The sequence below is a fragment of the Artemia franciscana genome, chromosome 21 (assembly GCF_032884065.1).
Source record: "Artemia franciscana chromosome 21, ASM3288406v1, whole genome shotgun sequence".
NCBI classification, from domain to species: Eukaryota; Metazoa; Arthropoda; class Branchiopoda; order Anostraca; family Artemiidae; genus Artemia; species Artemia franciscana.
Window position 1 is genome coordinate 7422812 of NC_088883.1, and position 19014 is coordinate 7441825.

Below are 19014 nucleotides of genomic sequence, written 5' to 3' on the forward strand. Positions count from 1 at the left end.
GAGAAAATTTTTTAAAAGCCTCCAGGGAAGGACAATTTTATACCTAAAACCTCTTCAAGAGTGTATTCAACAAATTTTTTAAATTTCTCGGCGATCAAAGGAACAATTTAGCAATCCATAGAGGGCATAAACACAGACATAAATTATATTTATTTATATAGATTTATTTCCCGTAAATTTCTTGCTCTTAACACACCGCATTCATGGAGATATGTTTTTGAAAAAATTGAAGATAAGCGACCGCAGGCTCTAAATTTATCAGTTACCAAAAAAAGTGCTCAGTCTGACATCTACCTTTTATGAGTTTGTGTAAAAAAGGACGTCACATAGAGATATAAAACGTAAAAGAGGGCCTACACTCGTAATTTATCATTCAAAATCGTTAAACGGGAGGAACGTGCTGCAGCTTGCCTTTTAGGAAGGTTTGCACGTGTAGGTTTCGCTTAAGATGGATTCGGACTGGGGATTTTTGTTAATAATAGACAAATTTAGTAGAGATACAATGATGGATAATGTTGATTTACAAAGTGAATCAATGCACTTAAATAAAGCAAATCTTATCTTGCCCTAGGCCGTGAGTGACTTAAAAAGGTATATGAAATTGCATTAGGTGTAATTAGGTAAATTTGGCAAAACATGGTTTTTTGTCTTTTTTATCAAACTTGTTGAACCAAGCTTTCGTAATGATTGCCTTGAAACCTCCTGGCCGTTTAAGAAATAGTACGAATGTGCATGAAAAGCTATAAGAGCGCCACTCTGTTTATTTGTAAACTCTTTAGGAAGTCTGCCCCCACAGCCTTCATCGATGAAGAAGCAATATTTTCAAAATTAGATTGCCCCTAGGTAGCTCTATTTTTGTCAAATTACTTCTGGTGTTTTTGGTTCAGCACCAGAATATTCCCTGATTGTGTAATCATATACACAGGAATCTATTCCACGGAAAGATTCAACAAAAATAGGATAACTATAAAAAAAAGTAAATAGGACATTATTGATAAAAAAAAGTCATAGTTTATGTGATTTACTGTGGACAAGCCCAAAATCTACTTTAAATAGGAAAAAGAAGTTTGTCTTATTTTAAAGTTTAGGGAAAATTTACTACATTTCGGTACTGAGAATGACAAGTAAAATCTATTTTGGCAAATTGCGAGATACATTTTCTCATTTGTGTATTCTCTGAAATCTGCTGAGACGTTTCCAGAAATACTTATAGAAAAAATGTTCTAATTTGAAAGATAAAAAAATATATATAAATAAATAATCTATAAAAAAAAGTGATCTATAAAAATGTAGCAAAAAATATATGTAAAAAACACCTAACACAAAAATGTTGTAATGATTCAGGAAATTTTAATAGATTATGTAAGTCAGTAGCAACTTTGGGCTGAGAAACATTAGTTTGAGATGGAATATAAATTTCTAGTCCTAATTTTGTAGTTCTGAGGAATATACTAGAACTACAAAAAGAATTGTTTAAACCCATATTTCTCAATAGCCAAGCTAATGGCAATTAAAATAATAATAATTAAAATAATGGTAATTGAAAATGAAAATTGAAACGAAAATACAATGAAACTATTAATATAGTGAAATCTAAACGAAACTACTAGTTTATGACTAGTATTTGCTTTGTTTTAATAAAGAGAGCGATTATTCAAGAATTGATAGTCCAGTGGGTGAAACCTGGCCTAGAACAGTTTGAAGGACAGGTGTGCTCAAGCAAGCCTGTTGAAATGGCTTACCCTCCATAACATTGTTCAACCGAATTATATGAGAAATACAAAGTAGGATCGTAATTTTGGAAGCAAGACTAGTATTGCTCCGAGACATTTCAAAAGGCTGAGGAAGGAGTGCTCATGACAGCTTTAGGTACCCTTAGACATACCCTATATCCGACATTGAGCTCTAAAACAATGTGTTTGATTCCATTTCCTAGGGCAATAATGAAGGAAAAATTAATTTAACCCGGCCAATTTTTATGGATGAAGGATGATAGATTGCCTAACTGGCCAAGCAAACATAGACATAGACAGTTGAAAGGCTGAGAAAGGAGTTGTCTAAGGACAGCTTTAGGCACTTGTTAGACTTACCGTATATCCAACATTAAACTCTAAAAAAATATGGTTCCATTCCCCTTTCTTGGGCAATAATGAAATAAAGATTGAAAGATAATGAAGAAAGAGACTGGGTAATTTTTTAGGGTATTACTTCTTTCTTCTGGATGAAAAATATGAGACACCTCGCTAATTAGTTTCACATGCTCTTTGATACAACCTTATTTATAAAAGGTATTAATGGTATCTTTTATAATATCTATAATTTGTTTTGATGTTTATTTTATTATTATTAATGTTATATCGGATTAAAGCCGCTTCTTGACGACTGAGGTCTTTGCGTCGGTCCTGCTGTGTGTCGCCACAGCTGGTCGCCACACTCTCAATCCCATATTACCAAGCTGAGACCAAACCAACTGCGCCACCATAGAATAAAGAAAAGAGAGAGTTGATCTAGTTCCTTGCGACACGTGTTCTGAACTGTCAAACTTCTAATAAGAGGCGCAGCTTTGTCCACTGTGTTGTCGCAAGGTATTTGTTTTAATATTTGTTTTAGTAAATGATTTTTGTAAATATTTAATATTTAATGTTTGTCTAAAATTGAATATTTTGAATAACTTTTTATTTCAGCTTCTCTTTTAGTTAATGGTGACTTACAAGTTGATATTACTGCGTCAAAAACATCGGAAACTACGGCATCTGAGACGAGTAGCTCGAACCACATCGGATCACGAGTAGTTGCTTGGCTTATTGGCAAAGACTATGGTGAACAGTCAAAGCCTTTGGAACAGAATAATACTGTTCTTGAAGATTTAAAACAACCGAAGAAAGAAAAACTAATTTTAAACATTAACTTATTTTTAATAATTGCTGCCACAATCGGGATATATATTTATTTTTGTATAAGCCCTTTTTCGACTGAAGAAATTCAATTGCTTCAGCAGGAAGCATTGGAAAAAATTCGGGCAAATTCTTCGGGATACGAACTTTGAAGTTTTATTTTTATTTTTATATTGTTACAATTTGTATTACTTTTTTATAGCTATTACCTGTTGAGAATATCTATCTGCTACTTCTTTAATTAGATATTTTTATGGAGCAAAATCAGTTTTATTAATTGAAGTTCTGAACGTAACGAGGGCTGTTCCTGGGGTTGGAAGTACTTGAGGCAAAATCCCCTCCCCCCAAAACAGTTACATGAATAGCAAAGGACTAATGCAACCACCTTAAAAACTTGGCCATGTCACCTCTTCGGCTACGCAGGGACTGGGGCAGCTTGTGTCAGTGCCCTCCCTGTTTGAACGGCGCTGGATATATTATTTAGGGTTCAGGGTTTTAGTCAACCAAGTCTAAAAAAGTAGTAGGTTCTTTTGTAACTATTGTAATTGTTTACTGCTTCTGATTAAAGGGAAAACCCTTACCCTGATTCTCGTTCGAAAAACAACCTCCTAACGGAAAAAATTAAAAATAATGGCTATTAAATATAAATAATTATAAATAATTATAAATGATTATTAAAATAATTAGGCTATTATTAATAATTAGTAAGTTCGCTTCTTTGCTTTCGCCCTCCCCGCCCCAAATATAAAAATCAATACTTTCTACACTTACACATTCACCTATCTAAGACTAAAACTTGTCTGATCCATTAAGGTTTAGAGTCATAATCTGATGAGCTACATAAAATTAGATAAGTAGTTATCTAATTATTAATTAGGTAATTAGGTAATTATTAATTAGGTAATTACATAAAATTAGTAGTAGTTGTTGTAAGAAGCTTTTACTCGTATAAACTAGCTTTTACAGAAAAATGGTCCAGAAAAAGGATAGTAGCTCTCGAAGTCCTTCCCTCCTTCCCCCCTTCCCAACCTCCGACTCCTTCCCCCTCCCTATAAGTGTACAAGAACTTACGTTCTTACGTCTTGAAATAATTCCTTAGGCTACATCGCTTTTCCATTAATAATTAAAGTAAAATAAATATACAGTAAGGGATAAAACGGACAAAACAGAAAAAAGGCCCAAGAATAAAAACTGGAAAAACTTTTAGTTATTAAACTTGAATCCTTTACTTTGGACTATAATGGTATAAGACTAGTTATTTTTAAGTAATTATTACTAAAGTGTATAAGATAACTTCGAAGACCACACTGCCTTTCCATGACGAAAGTAAAACAGTTCAAAATAGGGATGATGCCTTTTTATTGACAGTGAATAGATATAAAATTATTTAACTGAATATTTCGAACACATATACAGTGTTCATCCTCAGTTGTAAAACTAAAAGACAATCATTTAGTTTTTACTTAGTTTTATCTTTTAGTTTTACTGCTGATGATGAACACTGTATATGTATTTGAAATATCCAGTTAAATAATTTTATATCTATTCACTGTCAATAAAAAGGTATCATCCCTATTTTGAACTGTTTTACTTAAAATGTATAAAGTTAAGCAAGTAGCTGTTATATGTGTGGCAGTTTAACTCATATGTGTGGCAGATGGATAAATTTTGTACCTTTATGGACCTTTGAAATTTCTTAACTTTTTTGGTAAAAGCAGCTTTGCAGTTGCCCCAAATATTTTAATTGGTAACTACTTTTTCATTTAATTTATCAGATAGCTTTAAGCTATTATCTGACCATACTTGAATATTACAAACATAATCGTACGACCATGCGATTGACATTCAAAGATCAAAGCGTAGTCGTTCTTGTGTTGATTTAAACAATTTGTACGATAAGTCAGCTCATTCTTTCCTTGAACTATATTTGTGTCATTAAACATTCTACGAAAGACAGGGGTGGGTGGGGTCTAAGTTTGAAAATTTTCCATTTTAGACTGCATTTTTCTTTTCTAGAGATGCTTCCTTTCGACTAATCTAGAGGTGGGTTGGGTAAACACCAAGAAAAACTTTAATACCAATTAGCTATTATATCTATGATAGCTTATGGCGAAAGTTGATAGCAATAAACAAAAATAAAGCCAGTAGTGATAGTATACTATTACTATGAGGTGAAATCCGATGTTTCTAGATTTCTTCTGCAAGCCTTGAATTGGCTGCACCATCGCAAGATTTAAAGCTTTGTTTATTATTGCATTTCGAGAATATCGAGTTTTAGCAATGTTTTATATGAGCGAACTTAATTATTTTTGGACCCATGTACAACGCTTGTTGCAGTGTTTGGGGAGGGGGAATTGTTTTTTTTTTTTTTAGATAGAGCAGTTTAAACTCCATTTGTCCACGATGGTTGATTTGCACTGATTTAGAGTGGGGGTATCCCGAAAAATTTCTTCTAGGCAGTCTTTCTAGAATTTATCGCCCTTTCCACTCCCTTTATTTTTCTATGTTGAGAAGAAAAAAGAATCCCTTTATTCTACATTGAAGAAGTTATGAAAGCTTTAATTTTTCCTCCTCCTCTTCAATTCGAAAAAAAAGCCTGTATTAGCTCAAGACTGTCTAATACCCAAATTTATTTTGCTGTCCTATTATCTTATTTGTATATCCCTCTCCAAGATTATGCCCCGTAACCTTGCCAAAATTGGCTTTGTAGGGCCGAAAGAGCTTAACTGGTCTTTTCAGGATAAAATAGGGTTTAAGGCGCATTTGGCCTTACAAACCAGAAATTTGGACTTCGAATGTTTTTTTTCCTTTTGCTAATGTAAAGAGGTTTAATACGTGAGATTACATAATTTTTCCACATTCTTTATTCTTTCGTTTCAAATTATTTATCCTTGTAGATTCTTTTAGTGCACTCTAGAAACCATATATCATTATTTTATAATTAATTACCTCTTTTTACCTTCTTTCTAAAACGGCTCGTAACCACAGAACTTACCACTTTATGTGCTGATAATTAGCAAATTACTAATTTTTAGTTTATTTCTCTACTTATAATGCCCTTATTATTATGGGAAATGGGGAATTCCTTATTCTATACATGTCAGAAAATCTAGGACGAATCTAGGAAATTTAGAGAAATCTTGGATAAAAGAGACGTAAATGAGTGTTAACTTCCTAATTCTTGCCTCGAGACGTTACGTGCGTCCTGAAAGATTATCCCTGATAACAGTACTAAATAATTTTTATTAGGGTCTTTACGGTTTAGACTAAGGCTAACAAAATGTAATGACTTAGTTAGGTCAAATTTTAATTTGTATAATTAATAAAGTGTAATATCTTATTAACCTCTACTGTACATTAATACGAATTTTGATTTAATTCATGTACAATTTTCATACAAATTAATTAGACTTGGAACATATGCTTTCCGTTGCCGTCTGCATTTTTTTTTTCTTTTTTTTTTTACATAAATTTATTTTCTTTAATTTACCGTAAAATTTACGATCAATAATATCCTTTATTGTTTTGTGTAAGCAACGCTTAGGTGTGCCCCTTTTTATGTTTTTCTCCTAATTCCTGTTAAAACAGATAACTATTATTAGTGCTTTGTGGGTTTGGATGAAGACTTATAAAATATAATGACATGGTTAGGTCAAATTTTGTTTTTATGATTACTGATTGACAACACCATATAGTATATAATACTAAGATTTATTTCTTTACAATAGCTGTAATACATCAGAAGAATCAAAAATGTCTCTCCATTTCCGTCTCTATATTGTTATTTTTGTAAAATGTCACTAAAATGATTTTTCTTTTAAGATAATATACGTTATTGTATTAGGTTTGTCCTGATTTTTATTTTTCTCCTATTCCCTGGTAACCCAGACTGCTATTTTTTTTAAACCTTTTCTTTTTGTATTAAGCCTTAAAAAAATGTAATGACATATTCAGGTCAAATTTTGTTCGAGTGATTGGCGGGTGGCAATATCATGTCAACCAGTATTATATATTTTGATTTATTTCTTTATAATGGTCATGATAAATCAGTAAAATCAAACATATTCTCGCCATGTTTGTCTATATATTGTTTTTTTTGTAAGATGTCTCAAAAACTAGTTTTTAAAAGTCGAATTATAATTTATTATCAACAACATCTGTTATTAAGTTACGGGGGAAGTAAAATGGACAGTTTCCTAATCTTTAAACTAATTTCATAACTAATTTTCTTATGACCTTTTCTATTTTTACTGTGACCTACAAAACTTACTGACATAGGTCAAATTTTATTTTGTAGGATTACTAAATGGTAATATCATGCCAACCATCAATGTAATTTACAGTACACTTTGATTTAATTTCTTTACAATGGCCGGGGTAAAACATTTTTTTTATTTCCTGTAAATGTGTTTTTGCAATTTCTCATCGGTAACAGTCGTTAACGTATTACACGAGCAACATTTTGGTTCATCCTGTTTTTGTATTTCCTAATCCCTGCTAACAAACCAGACCAATTTTTCTTAGGGCTGTTTCTGTTTTGACTAAGACCTATGAAATGCAATGACATGGCTAGATCAAATTATCTTTATATGATTCCTCCGTCATAGTATCCACCCGCCTTAAATTACAATATCCTTCTAATACCCTCTGATTTGAAGCTAATGGATCTAAATTCGATCTAAAGCTATCGGATTGGCGGTTAAGAAGAACTTACTGTAATTTCTTATATGCTGATAACAGGGAGCAACAAAGCCCAGTAACAGTAACATTTTAGTTCTCTAGAGATCAAAAATATATAATCAATACTTTCCCGCTCTTAAAGTTTCTTAGTACTTTTAAAAAAGCTTCCTATTTAAAACTACCTTTATGCTTAAACGACCTTTGTGCTTTAGGAGTCGTTCCTAAAGAACTGCGACAAATGGTAGAACTTTAACGGAAATATGTTTTTATCTAATTTTGATCATTTTTCCAATCATGCAAGGAAATCCACCCGTGTAAGCTCTTTTCCCTATTCCTGGGAAATTACCCCTGAAATTTCAATCTTCACTGTAAATTCCACCCAGAAAATGTGTTGTGGACGATTCTCCCGGGCATACCTCCTTTTAGAAAAGACTTTTTTTATTCTATTTCTGTTGTAGATAACTCGAAAAGGGTTTTATCCCTATTTTGAACTGTTATACTTTCGCTATTTCTGTTGTTTTTCCAAGTCATGCTAAAGAAACCTGATGGGGAAAATTTTCCCCCTTTATAGAATTAGTTCTTCACACCGAAAATTGTCCATATAGGATTTCTCCTGGTAACATTCCCTTTTAAAAATTTCTCCTCTTGACACACCTTCTCTCCCCCTCCCACGGAAAATTCCCAAGAAAATGCCGACCCTGTTGAAAATTTTACCGGATAATTCCCCCAAAACGTCTCCACATGTAAAATTACGTCACCAAAGAGAAAGTAAGACAAATAAGCCGAATTTTGTACATGAATTTTGGCACTTACCCTGTGTAAAATTTCTCCTGGTTAATGCAACTCCCTGAAACTTCCACAACAATGATAAATTCTCCAGATAGAAAATCGATCACCCCTGGAGAGAACAAAAAAATAAAAATAACACGCATCCGTGATCTTTCTTAAGGCAAAAAAAAAACACTTTTGTGCAGCTGGGAGCTTGAAACCTTTGCTGTGGAGTTCTCTGATGCGCCGAATCTGATTGTACGATTACGGTTTCCAATAAGACTCCTTGAATTTTAGTAGACGTTTCCCTCCCATTTTTCTTTTCGAAAATCAGGTATATCTTCCCAGGCGTGTAGCTTTTGAAAGGTAATATTAAAATTAATAAAATTTATAAAGTCAGAATCAACGCAAAAGCTAATCCTATTGACGTATCTATTGTTATTCAAATTATTTTTTTTAGTTTTGGTTACCATTGGGCCGAGTTGCTCCTTATTTAAAACGGTTTGATGATTGTTTTTGAAAAACCGTTTTGTCTTTACACTATTTTGTGTCAAAAAATATTTTATCAGAAGAGACTTAATATCATGCTGCGAAAGTCGATCGTTCTTCTTTCTTTTTTTTTTCTTTTTTAATTATACATGGGATATAGCCTAAAAACAGAGAAATAACAAATCTTAGAATTTCAGTTGATTGAGTGAAAAAAACCAGGACGAATTGTGTTTTGTAAGCTTTATAGTTCATTTGTTTGCCTGTACTGTTTTTATATTTTTTGCAGGCATGGGCGCAAAGCTTTCTTATTTGGAAGGTGGATTTGGGGATTGGCTTCTCAAAATGGGTTGGACCCAAATCTGATTAGAAAAAATTGAGTATTTATGGATCCCATAGAATTCATGAACTTTTTATGCAGGGACTCCAGCCCTCTTTCGGGGTAGCGTTTTCGGTCTCTCTTCTAAGAGTGCTTTGGGGTGAGCTTCTGGTCTCTTAGCCCCTGCAGAACTTTGCTCCCATGTTTGTAGGTACATTTGCAGTTTTATGACTTAAGAAAAGATTTAGTAGTTTTAGCCAATCAGAGGTAGAAAGGAAGCTGGAATCACCTATTCTAGCCAATGAGAATTACGGATAAAGCTGCAATCAGTAACTTTAGCCAATAAAAATTAGAGATAGAGCTACGATTGGTATTTTAGCCAATGAGAACTATAGATAAAGCTGCTATGTAGCCATTTTTCTATATTGATCAAATTAGGTCATATTATGATATTTTCTTTGTTAAGTATAAAGTAAATAAGTTGTTGTAGGTTGTTTTGTAGTATCTAGTGCTTTATATGTTTCACATATCGATGCTGTTACACCTAAATGTATCTGACATCAAGGTAGTATCCAATTTTTTGGGAGGGGTGTTTTTGGGAGGAGGAAAATGCATCATAAATTTTTATATACACATTTTTGTTACTTTTTTTACGAGTTAGACACATTTCGAGGGGGGGGGGCAACAAAATGCATCAGAATTTGGTTATATGCGTCTTTGTTACTTTCTGTGAGTCAGATAAAAATTTCGGGAGAGGGGAGTTTCAAACCCAAATAACCCCCTTCCCTACTGGATTTAGGCTTGTCTGACATTTTCGCACTTCTATAATATTTGCCAAAAACCATTTGCTATGCTGCTTTCAAAGGAAGAATCAACAAGTCAATGATCCACACTTTGATACTCCTGTCCTACGGTTTTTGGCACTTATTATTGGAGGAGAATGAAAATATCAGATACGCCGTTTAGATATTTAACGGCGATAATGTGTTATCTATACTTTTGTTTAAATTTGAATTTTTGGCAAATTTAAGTTGGCATTTTGTCTTGGCTACTTGGCTATATTGTGAAATGTTCACCTTTCTTCTGGTTTTAGACCAGAACTGAGAATGAACAGACGGAACAACCGAAAATAGAATGCACAGACTATTAAATTAAATTCATGAATGTTCCACGTTCCAAGGAATTAAACTCACAGATATTTACCTCGAAGACTTATTTCATTACGAATTTCAGTGTAATTGTGTATATAGAAATCTAAACATAGAACCTTGGCTTAAATTTATGAAAAATAAGCCTAAATTAGCCTAAAAATTAGCCAAAAAAATAAGCAATGGAAACATCTTCGACTTTATTAAGCTAAACTACGTGGAACCTGCTTAAAATAAATTAGCCCCGCGTTCAATAAAGCTTGCAATTGATTTCCTTTTGTTTGATAGGACAAAATGTCTGTTATTGGTTGAAAATGATTGCACAGTATCCCTTTCAGCCAACCTGAGACTTTTTCCTACTGTCAAACATACAAAAAATAATTGGAATAGGCTCAAAAGTCGACCGACAATATATGTTGATCTGGTCAGCAAAGTTTTGTCTACAATGAATAAAAGCCTAAGGTTTATGCACTGGGAAAAATTGATCATTCGCCCTCTGTTAGATAAATATTTAAAGGAGTGTTTTTTCTTAGAGAAATTTCCTTGAAAGAAATGAGAATTCCTCTTTCAATAATATTTATCCGCCAAAATTTGCATTGCGACATCACTTGGATTCTTTGCTTTAAAGGTTTGCCGCCTTCTGAGTTCCGACAGATATTAGCCTAAGAAAACTTACTATTTTATTTACTCAACAAACCAGCCCAAATTTCTGCTCTGAATTTCTGGCACTTCTTATTAAAATCATCAAATAAAATTTGTTTTGTTATGATTCCCCAGACCCGGAAAATATCTTGCGTGTACTCCTGTGATTGTACTGCATTTAAACACTGGCGGATCGAGGGTGGGGACCCTGGGTCCCCCTTAGATTTTTTCTGGCACCCTGATCCTTTTTTTTTCTGTTTTTCACTCTTTATTTAATAAATCTGTCAATAGGGTAAATTATTGACCGAATCGACGCTTATCACATCTCCCTCCCCCCAAAGAGTTTGCTTACTGGTGGCATTGTCACATTGACCCCCCCCCCCCAGATTTTGCTCTATATCCTCCCCTGTATTACAAAGGAGGTAGAACTATCATAACAGAGGTGTTGAACAGTCCCATGGTGGCATGAAAGTCATATTTAATCATGGTCAAAGGAGGTGAGACAACAAATATTGTAGTAACTCTGCCCAAAAAAAACTTAAAATCTTAATTTTGTTTTGCAACTAACACTTTAGTAATTATCAGTTAATTACTATTAAATAAGTTTTTATTATCAATTAACTATAAAATCAAATTATTCATTAAATTAAAATTTATTAAGTAATTAAAATTAACTAATTACTATTAAATCAAATTAAAAATAAATACTTTAGTAATGGCTTGCATCCTTTTCCAATCAACAAGAACAAAACTGATGCCAAAATCTCGCCTATGAAAAGAAGTGACTATCGGCCCTTCGTAGTACTTCGATATTTTATGTTTATGCTCTAAGTTCTAAGGGTGATTAATTTCTAAATCTGGTTATTATACGTAATAAGTACTGATCCAGTTTACTTATGGCTAGTAATATCCAGTTTGATCCAGTTAATATTTGGTGCAGCTGGTAATATTCTCTTCAAGGCATTAATTTCGACCTTTTGCTTATCTGCTATCATCTCGTTCCAGGCCATTATCATGCAGCCTGACAATTCTAATTTAAACAAGCCTAGTGTGAGTCGTCGCAGGCTCACACTAAATTTATCCCTAAGGATAACATTACCTTATAAGGGGTGAAGGGACATAAGTAAGGGGAGCTAACATTATTTTCCTTACATGTAATAATAATAATAAGAAAATAATAATATAATAATAACTAAACTGGACTTAAACCGTATTATATAACTATGATGAAATGAAATTAAGGTCAGAACTGATCGACTGACTAACTGATCGATTAACTATTGACAGTAAAATAAACACAATTATGACAGCCACCAAGAGAAGGTGACAAAGTGCCTGATTAAAGGCGACTGCGACCCTTTGCCTCTCAACCGATGATTCATTTATTTAAAGAAAAAAGAAAACCATCTCTCTCACCAACCCGTTTTTATAAAGGGAACTCTAAATAATAAACTATATTTCTTCATTCAGAAAACGCTTCTTTAATCATAAAGCCCTTCTGAATGTCAATTAACTCACTTTTTCTCATATAAACTACATTTATTATTCCTTAAATATAAATTACCTTGCTTTTTATTTGTTCACACGGGACTAAATGTGACCTTCTTCGTGAATGTCTGGCTTTCCTATTTGTAATGGGAATGTCACTATCCTTATTATGTATAGTAATCAGGATAATCTTAGATTTTATATTGTAACTGTAGAACTAAGTTTACATTGCTAATGCTTTTTGGATTCAAAAAAGAAATATATTTCAATCTGCCTAACGGAACTAATACAAGAAAATATAGGGGGAGGGGGAGATTTTGTCATGAAGAAAGTAGCGTTGGCTGTGAGTGGGGCCTTCAACCCCTAGATTTTTTGCCCCCCCCCTCCCTAGGTTTTCGATTTGTTGAAAACGACAGCTTTCCCCTTATATATATATTAAATAACTTCCTCCTCCCAACCTCTGTTAGGTTTCAGTAAATGAATTTCAACACAGAACATACAAGTGAATATATATAAATATATGCATATATATATATTTATATATATATATATATATATATATATATATATATATATATATATATATATATATATATATATATATATATATATATATATATATATATATATATATATAAGAATCTATTTTCAAAAAAAAGTTGAAGGGGGCGCCCTTCCCCAATCCATGCCTCTGTTTCTACCACTTCATAGAATGTTTACGTATTATTTAATACATAATTTAATTACTGCATAATGGATTGATTAATTACTATCCAGTAAAGTAATAAGTACATAGAATGTAGCCAGGTACAAAATGTATTAACATGATTTCATTCTATCAATGGTGCTTTCTTTAAAATGTATTATAGTTTTTGTCTTTTCTTTTTCATTATTTTATATAGAAAAGTACATGTTTTGTTATACATTGTGTTTATATTATTTTTGTTCTCTTTTGATTAAAAATAAAGGTATGACAAAAGAGACCAATTTTACATCCTATTCAGAGGCATGTTGGAGCAATATGAAAAGTGAAATAGTATAACATCGACTTTGAATGAAGCATACTTTACGGTTCACAGAGTTAAATGGAATCAACTAGGATCTTTCCCTAGTTCACTTAGTATTGGGATTGTGGTAAGTAAAGTGGTAAGTAATATGGTGGTAAGTAAAGACAAACGCTCAGTAATGATAACTTCATTTTTTTTTCGAAAAGCCAATCTGAATTCGAACCACCTATAGACCCAAGCCTCGTCAGGAACAGTACTACACTCCCTATTAGGGGTAGCATTTCTTCTGACCTCACTTAGTATGGAATGATAGATTAATTGTAAAAAGACAAATGATGTTATTTGAATGCTGAAAAGCGTAATGTAAGATATTTAAGATATTTAAGGTCTTACCGTATAAGGTAAGAATTCCCGTTTGTCCAAGCATAAACAAAAATTAATGTTCTCCTTGCTTATCCGTCCACTTCGAGAAAATACATATCATGTTTGGCAATTTGCTCCCAAATCCCACCGCAAGATGTGTTAATTATAATTATTCTACATGTTATGAATTAAGAATTGTTTTCTTAACATGTTCCCTTATCTATAGGTCATTCTCTAGGCATATACTGGAGACAACCTCTGCCGGAAACCATTCCGTATGGTGACAGGACGTCCAAGTAAGCTTTATTTCAATGACTTTTTGTGTGGAGTTTTCTGATGTAGGTAGTCTTAAAAAGCAGTAAATTAGTGAGTGTATCTCATCGACTAAATTTTGCGTCAGCAGCTCCTCCTTTTCCTATGACTTCGTTCTAAGAAATCAAATTCTTTTCAGCTATTTCCAAGGTTGCCAACTATCACTAAAATTTTCGACAAGTTTTTGCCTAGGTTTCACCCTGTTGTTTGAATGACTAAAAAAATCACTGTTTGTTCACCACTCCTCAAATTTAGGTGAGTTATCACACAATAAAGTTATTTTTCTTATTTTTGTATAAAAACCCTTCTTCAGTACCCTAACACCATGGTAAACGCATACCGTAACAATCCTACACAGGCATGGCTACAAATAGTCTTCTGTTCTAAGTACGTTGCCTGTCATTGTTTCTCCATTCAGTTAGCTCAGGGAAGAGAAGTCGTAGCTGCATACATTACCATTGGATAAAAGCAGTAAGGTGAACTTAAAAAAATGTCTATATTTTTTTTTTGAAAACCTTTGGTACAAGCAGCAACTATACAACACTGTCTTTAGAATTTAAGAATCTTCAGACCTAGAACAATGTAATTCACTCCTTCTCTTTTTTTAAAACCACGGAGATGGGAATCAACTGATAATGAAATGCTTTAGAAATGATCACTTATGAACATAATCCTTGGCTGAAGACATGCTTGCATTTTCTTCCTTTTTTTAAAGAAAATTAATTTTCTTAGCATCGATTTTTAAGAAAAAGATAAGGATCAATTGACTTTTAGAAAACTCGAAGTTTACATATCTGTGTCTTTGGAAATGTTTTAACAAGCCAGATGCAATAAGTGTCTCATCTTCTAATCCATTCAAATTAATGTTAGTTACAGCTAATTATTTTGACGTTTGTATGGTCAAGTTTTGGACCCACATCAGTTACCACCTGAAGAACGAGCAAAATTTGAGCTTCTTGACTTTCCAACAGCAGTAGTGTACACCACTTAATCATTCGGGATGTTTTGAGCTTTGTAAACAAAACAGCTGCGGGATATATCTCAATGACTTTATGCTAGAAAGTTTTACGCGCCTGAGCCCAAAAATTGCAGCATCTAAAGGTACCTTCATGCAAATATTGTTTTGATTTCCAAATCTGCTTGATAAATTTGAAACATAAAGAGAAACTATGCGAACTAAAATTTAAGATTGATGAAGCTTTCCTTAGGTCATGCTAATGGTCACCCAACATATCTTAAAACTCCTTGCAACTTATAGATGTCTCAGGAGAAGTTTCCAATGGGGGAAGAAATAGTGCTCAAAGACCTGAAAAATTGTATGCTAAATTTGTATAATTCATGTCATTCAAGTGCCAAACAAAAGCTCTCAGACATCAATATTTTAAAAGAAAAGCCAGCTATTTACCTGCTCTGTTCAGGATTTGATATATTCAAAGTATTATATTAAACGAACAAGTGATCAGTCAGTTCCGGGGAATATTAAACGAAGAAAAAAAAATACTATGCCTGTCATTTGAACGTTAGTAAATGACACGAAAGAAAACCAAAGGGAGTTGTGTTGCAACCCCAGAAAATAAAGATTAAGAAAAGAAAATCTTGATTTGTGACTAATTTGTATTTCTAAGTTCTGTAGTGTTAAAAAAACAAAATCAACAAAATTTGTTTCAATACCTTCCAGGCTATTTGATAGAACGTAGCCAAAGGGTATTTAAACGGTCAGAAAACATATTAGACATATCTTCACATAATAACGGTGGGGTATACAGACAGCTGTTTTTAGGATTTATGGCACCCAGGGTAGCCCGCACTCTCAGCTGGGTCGTCAGGACAGCTGACCAAGTTGCACCCCTTCCCTTTAAATGGCTTTACATACAGACGACGAAATGAACTTAGCTAAACTAAAAATGTCTGTTGAAACAAAATAAAACAGTTATTTTTTTTGTGTATCAACCTATTTATGGTTCATATTCAGATTTCACCCTTTGGGCCGACCCCTAATTTTTTTCTTTTTTCAATTTCTGGAGATTTGGATGACTAGAAACCTTGCTTGACTCGAGGATATTAAGAGGGGGTAGTTTAGAAAGAAAAAACCGAAAATAAGGAAATTATACAATACGTGAAATACTGATTAAATCAATACACACTTCTGGTGAGTGAAAAAAGCATTCTAGCTTTATGATCTCTAGTAGATGAGCTCAAAATCGAAATTCAAGAATTTGAAATAAATACATTAATAAAATTCCGACACAGGCGCACTGATATGCTAAAATTAATGTAACAAAAAAAAAAGTAAGGTCAAGATTAATGAAACAAAATCTGGTTTAAAATAAGTTTTCCTTGGAATTTTGACTTTCTCCCCGTGGTTGTTGGCTTCTTTTCAAACTGGTGACTTTTTTCATTTGTCATGTTCAAAGACTCTGTAATAAATAAAGTCTGTGAAATTCTTTCTCTGTTCTATAACCTGTTATTAGGCCCAATATCTGCCGTATGGATTCTCTAGCTCGTATTTTTGCGTTTCAGTTATCTGTTATAGATGTCACCGTTGATAGCATTTGAATTTAAAAAGCTAAAAACTGTTGAGGCGAAAAGATAAAACAGAAAATGATATGGACTAGCCTATAATAGATATTTTACATTAGAAGAGATAAAGAAAGTGATTCAAAAGTCACCAATTATAGATCCAGGTTTGGACACGATTTACCCACTGTACATCAAACATGGATCATACAGGGAACACAGAGAATTTTCAAAGACATGGAAGGACAGAATTTTTCAAAGACGTGACTATGATTCCTAAACAAGGCAAAGAGGTAAAATTCCAGAAAAGCTATTTGTTTCTATCTTGGAAAGGGGTTAGGTTAGGAAAATAAAACTTCCAGTAATGAATTCAGTACCAAAAACATAGGCCTATCTTTGGAAGGCATTTCCAAGCTACTATATTCACCTTCCTCTGATTTCTATGTCTTTGAAGTTTTCTTTCTTGACCTATTGGAATTTTGAGAAAAACAACATTATAGGCCTACATTAATTCTCAGTTTTAATTTTCTCTTGTTTTGAAAATGAAATTCCTGTTACTTGAATAGAATTCCAAGACATACCAGTGGGTTTTTGAAATTTGCCTTCTTGACATATTTGAAACAACATCATACCTTAATTTTCAGTATCTTTTTCTCTTGATTTGACAGAAAAATTTCAGTAAAATTCTAGTTAAGTGACTTCTTGCTATCTTGGAATGGGGTTAGGTTAGGACAATGAAACTTTTGGAGATGGGTCTACAGGTTAAAGAACATCCCCAGAAGGTATTTGAAAGTACCCACCTCCACTCCTTCTCCCTCTAGAGACCCCTGAAATTTGCCCATGTGACAGGTTACATCTATTAAAATATGGCAAAACAACATTTTACCTTAATTTTCAATTACTAGTTGCTTTTTCTCTGCCTTTAGTTCTGAAAAATGCAATTCCTGTTATTTCAGTAGAATTCTGAGCAATATCAATGTTTTTTTTTTCAAAGTTTAGGAAATGTATTTGCATATCTTCAAAACCTTATAAATTGAGATTGAGCAAAGTTGTGAAGCTGAAAACAATTTTGTTGTACTTCATTCAAGCAGAAGATCTTTTTTCCAAGGTCTCACTTTTATAACACACATATTTTTTGAAGGTTATCAAAGGTGAGGGCCCTCTAGAGGGAGAAGGAGTAGAGGTGGGTACTTCAAAATGCCTTCCCAGGACATACATATGAGAATTTTACCAAAATTTCTGTTAGCCTAATTGAATAGAATTTCAAGCCATACCAGTGGGTTTTCTCTAATTTCAAAAATGTAGAATATATTTAGAGATCTTTGAAACCTCATAAATTGATATTGAGCAAAGTTGTGATGCTGGAAATAATTTTTTTTTGTACTTTATTTATGCAGAAGATCTATTTTGCAAGGTTTCATTTTTATAAAACAAAGATTTTTAAAGGTCATCAAAGGTTTTGAACATTTTGCTGTTCATATCATTGACTTATGAATAAAGCAAATATAATAATCAATGCCTTTTTCTATGTTCTTTACAAAAATAATAATTGCTTCTCTTGCAAATTCAAACTTAAGACCTTTTTGAACCCTTAAAATGACCCAAAAATTTGCAGTATTTGGGCATAAAAAAGGTTTAAACCATGAAATTCATACTTACTATTTGATTATAAATCCATTTTTTTAAATCATATAATCCACAAGCATTGATTTAGAAAGGCTTAGAAAGAACAAATCTACTATGGAAGTGTTAATAATGTTTGTTAACTACACAGTACATTGTTTAGAAAATCAGATTATCCTTTTAGCAGTGTTCTTTGATGTGAGGAATGCTTTTAACAGTATAGTCAATCAACACATAGGGTAAAGGCACCAATGATTCAACAATACAATTTTGGAACCACTATCAAAATTTTCCCTCAAAACAGGATAACTCTGCTGATGGTGACTTGGAACACCATCTCTGGAATCCTTTGTTAAATTATGACAATGCAAAATGTGCACACTATATCCAATACACCCACAAAAGAAAAGAATATTCAATTCAATCAGAATTGAAAATTGAAAATCAATCAATTCAATCAGAATTGAAAATTAGCTAAGAATTCACATATGAAAGTAAATTCCCATAAGTCAAATATAATGACAATAAACTTCTTAAAATTCTTGAAATCCACTCCTGCTTTCTTAGACTGTATTCCACCCAAAATGCTAATGAAATATGTTCAACTTCTTGGTGTCAAAAACTTCTAATAATCTTGATTAGGACATGAATATTTCAAGAATTCTGGGCATTCCAGACAAAGTATGGTCAAAATTAAATTCTTTTTAAAGTGGATGAAACTGGTAAATTAACTCTGAAATGGCCAAATGGTGACACACTTTCACTGT

General features: G+C 32.8%; 2 protein-coding genes across 6 annotated transcripts in view; both read left to right on the forward strand.

The window, feature by feature from the left end:
- The window catches only part of LOC136040640 (sodium/mannose cotransporter SLC5A10-like), a 141972-nt gene extending 138727 nt beyond the window's left edge, over positions 1-3245 (forward strand). Inside the window, exon 13 of one of the 2 annotated variants that reach the window (XM_065724920.1) lies at positions 2685-3245. In XM_065724920.1, coding sequence (XP_065580992.1) covers positions 2685-3046 — 362 coding nt within the window. In that variant the 3' untranslated portion in view covers positions 3047-3245. The remainder of the gene's footprint in view (positions 1-2684) is intronic. The other variant, XM_065724921.1, reaches the window with a different exon arrangement.
- Positions 3246-16672: 13427 nt separating this feature from the next.
- The window catches only part of LOC136040881 (potassium voltage-gated channel protein Shaw-like), a 187767-nt gene continuing 185425 nt past the window's right edge, over positions 16673-19014 (forward strand). For 3 of the 4 annotated variants that reach the window (XM_065725284.1, XM_065725287.1, XM_065725283.1), the window contains exon 1: positions 16673-16917. Coding sequence is in view for 1 of the 4 variants with exons in the window: in XM_065725283.1 (XP_065581355.1) it covers positions 16825-16917 (93 nt within the window). In the remaining 3 variants the exon portion in view is untranslated. The remainder of the gene's footprint in view (positions 16918-19014) is intronic. The other variant, XM_065725286.1, reaches the window with a different exon arrangement.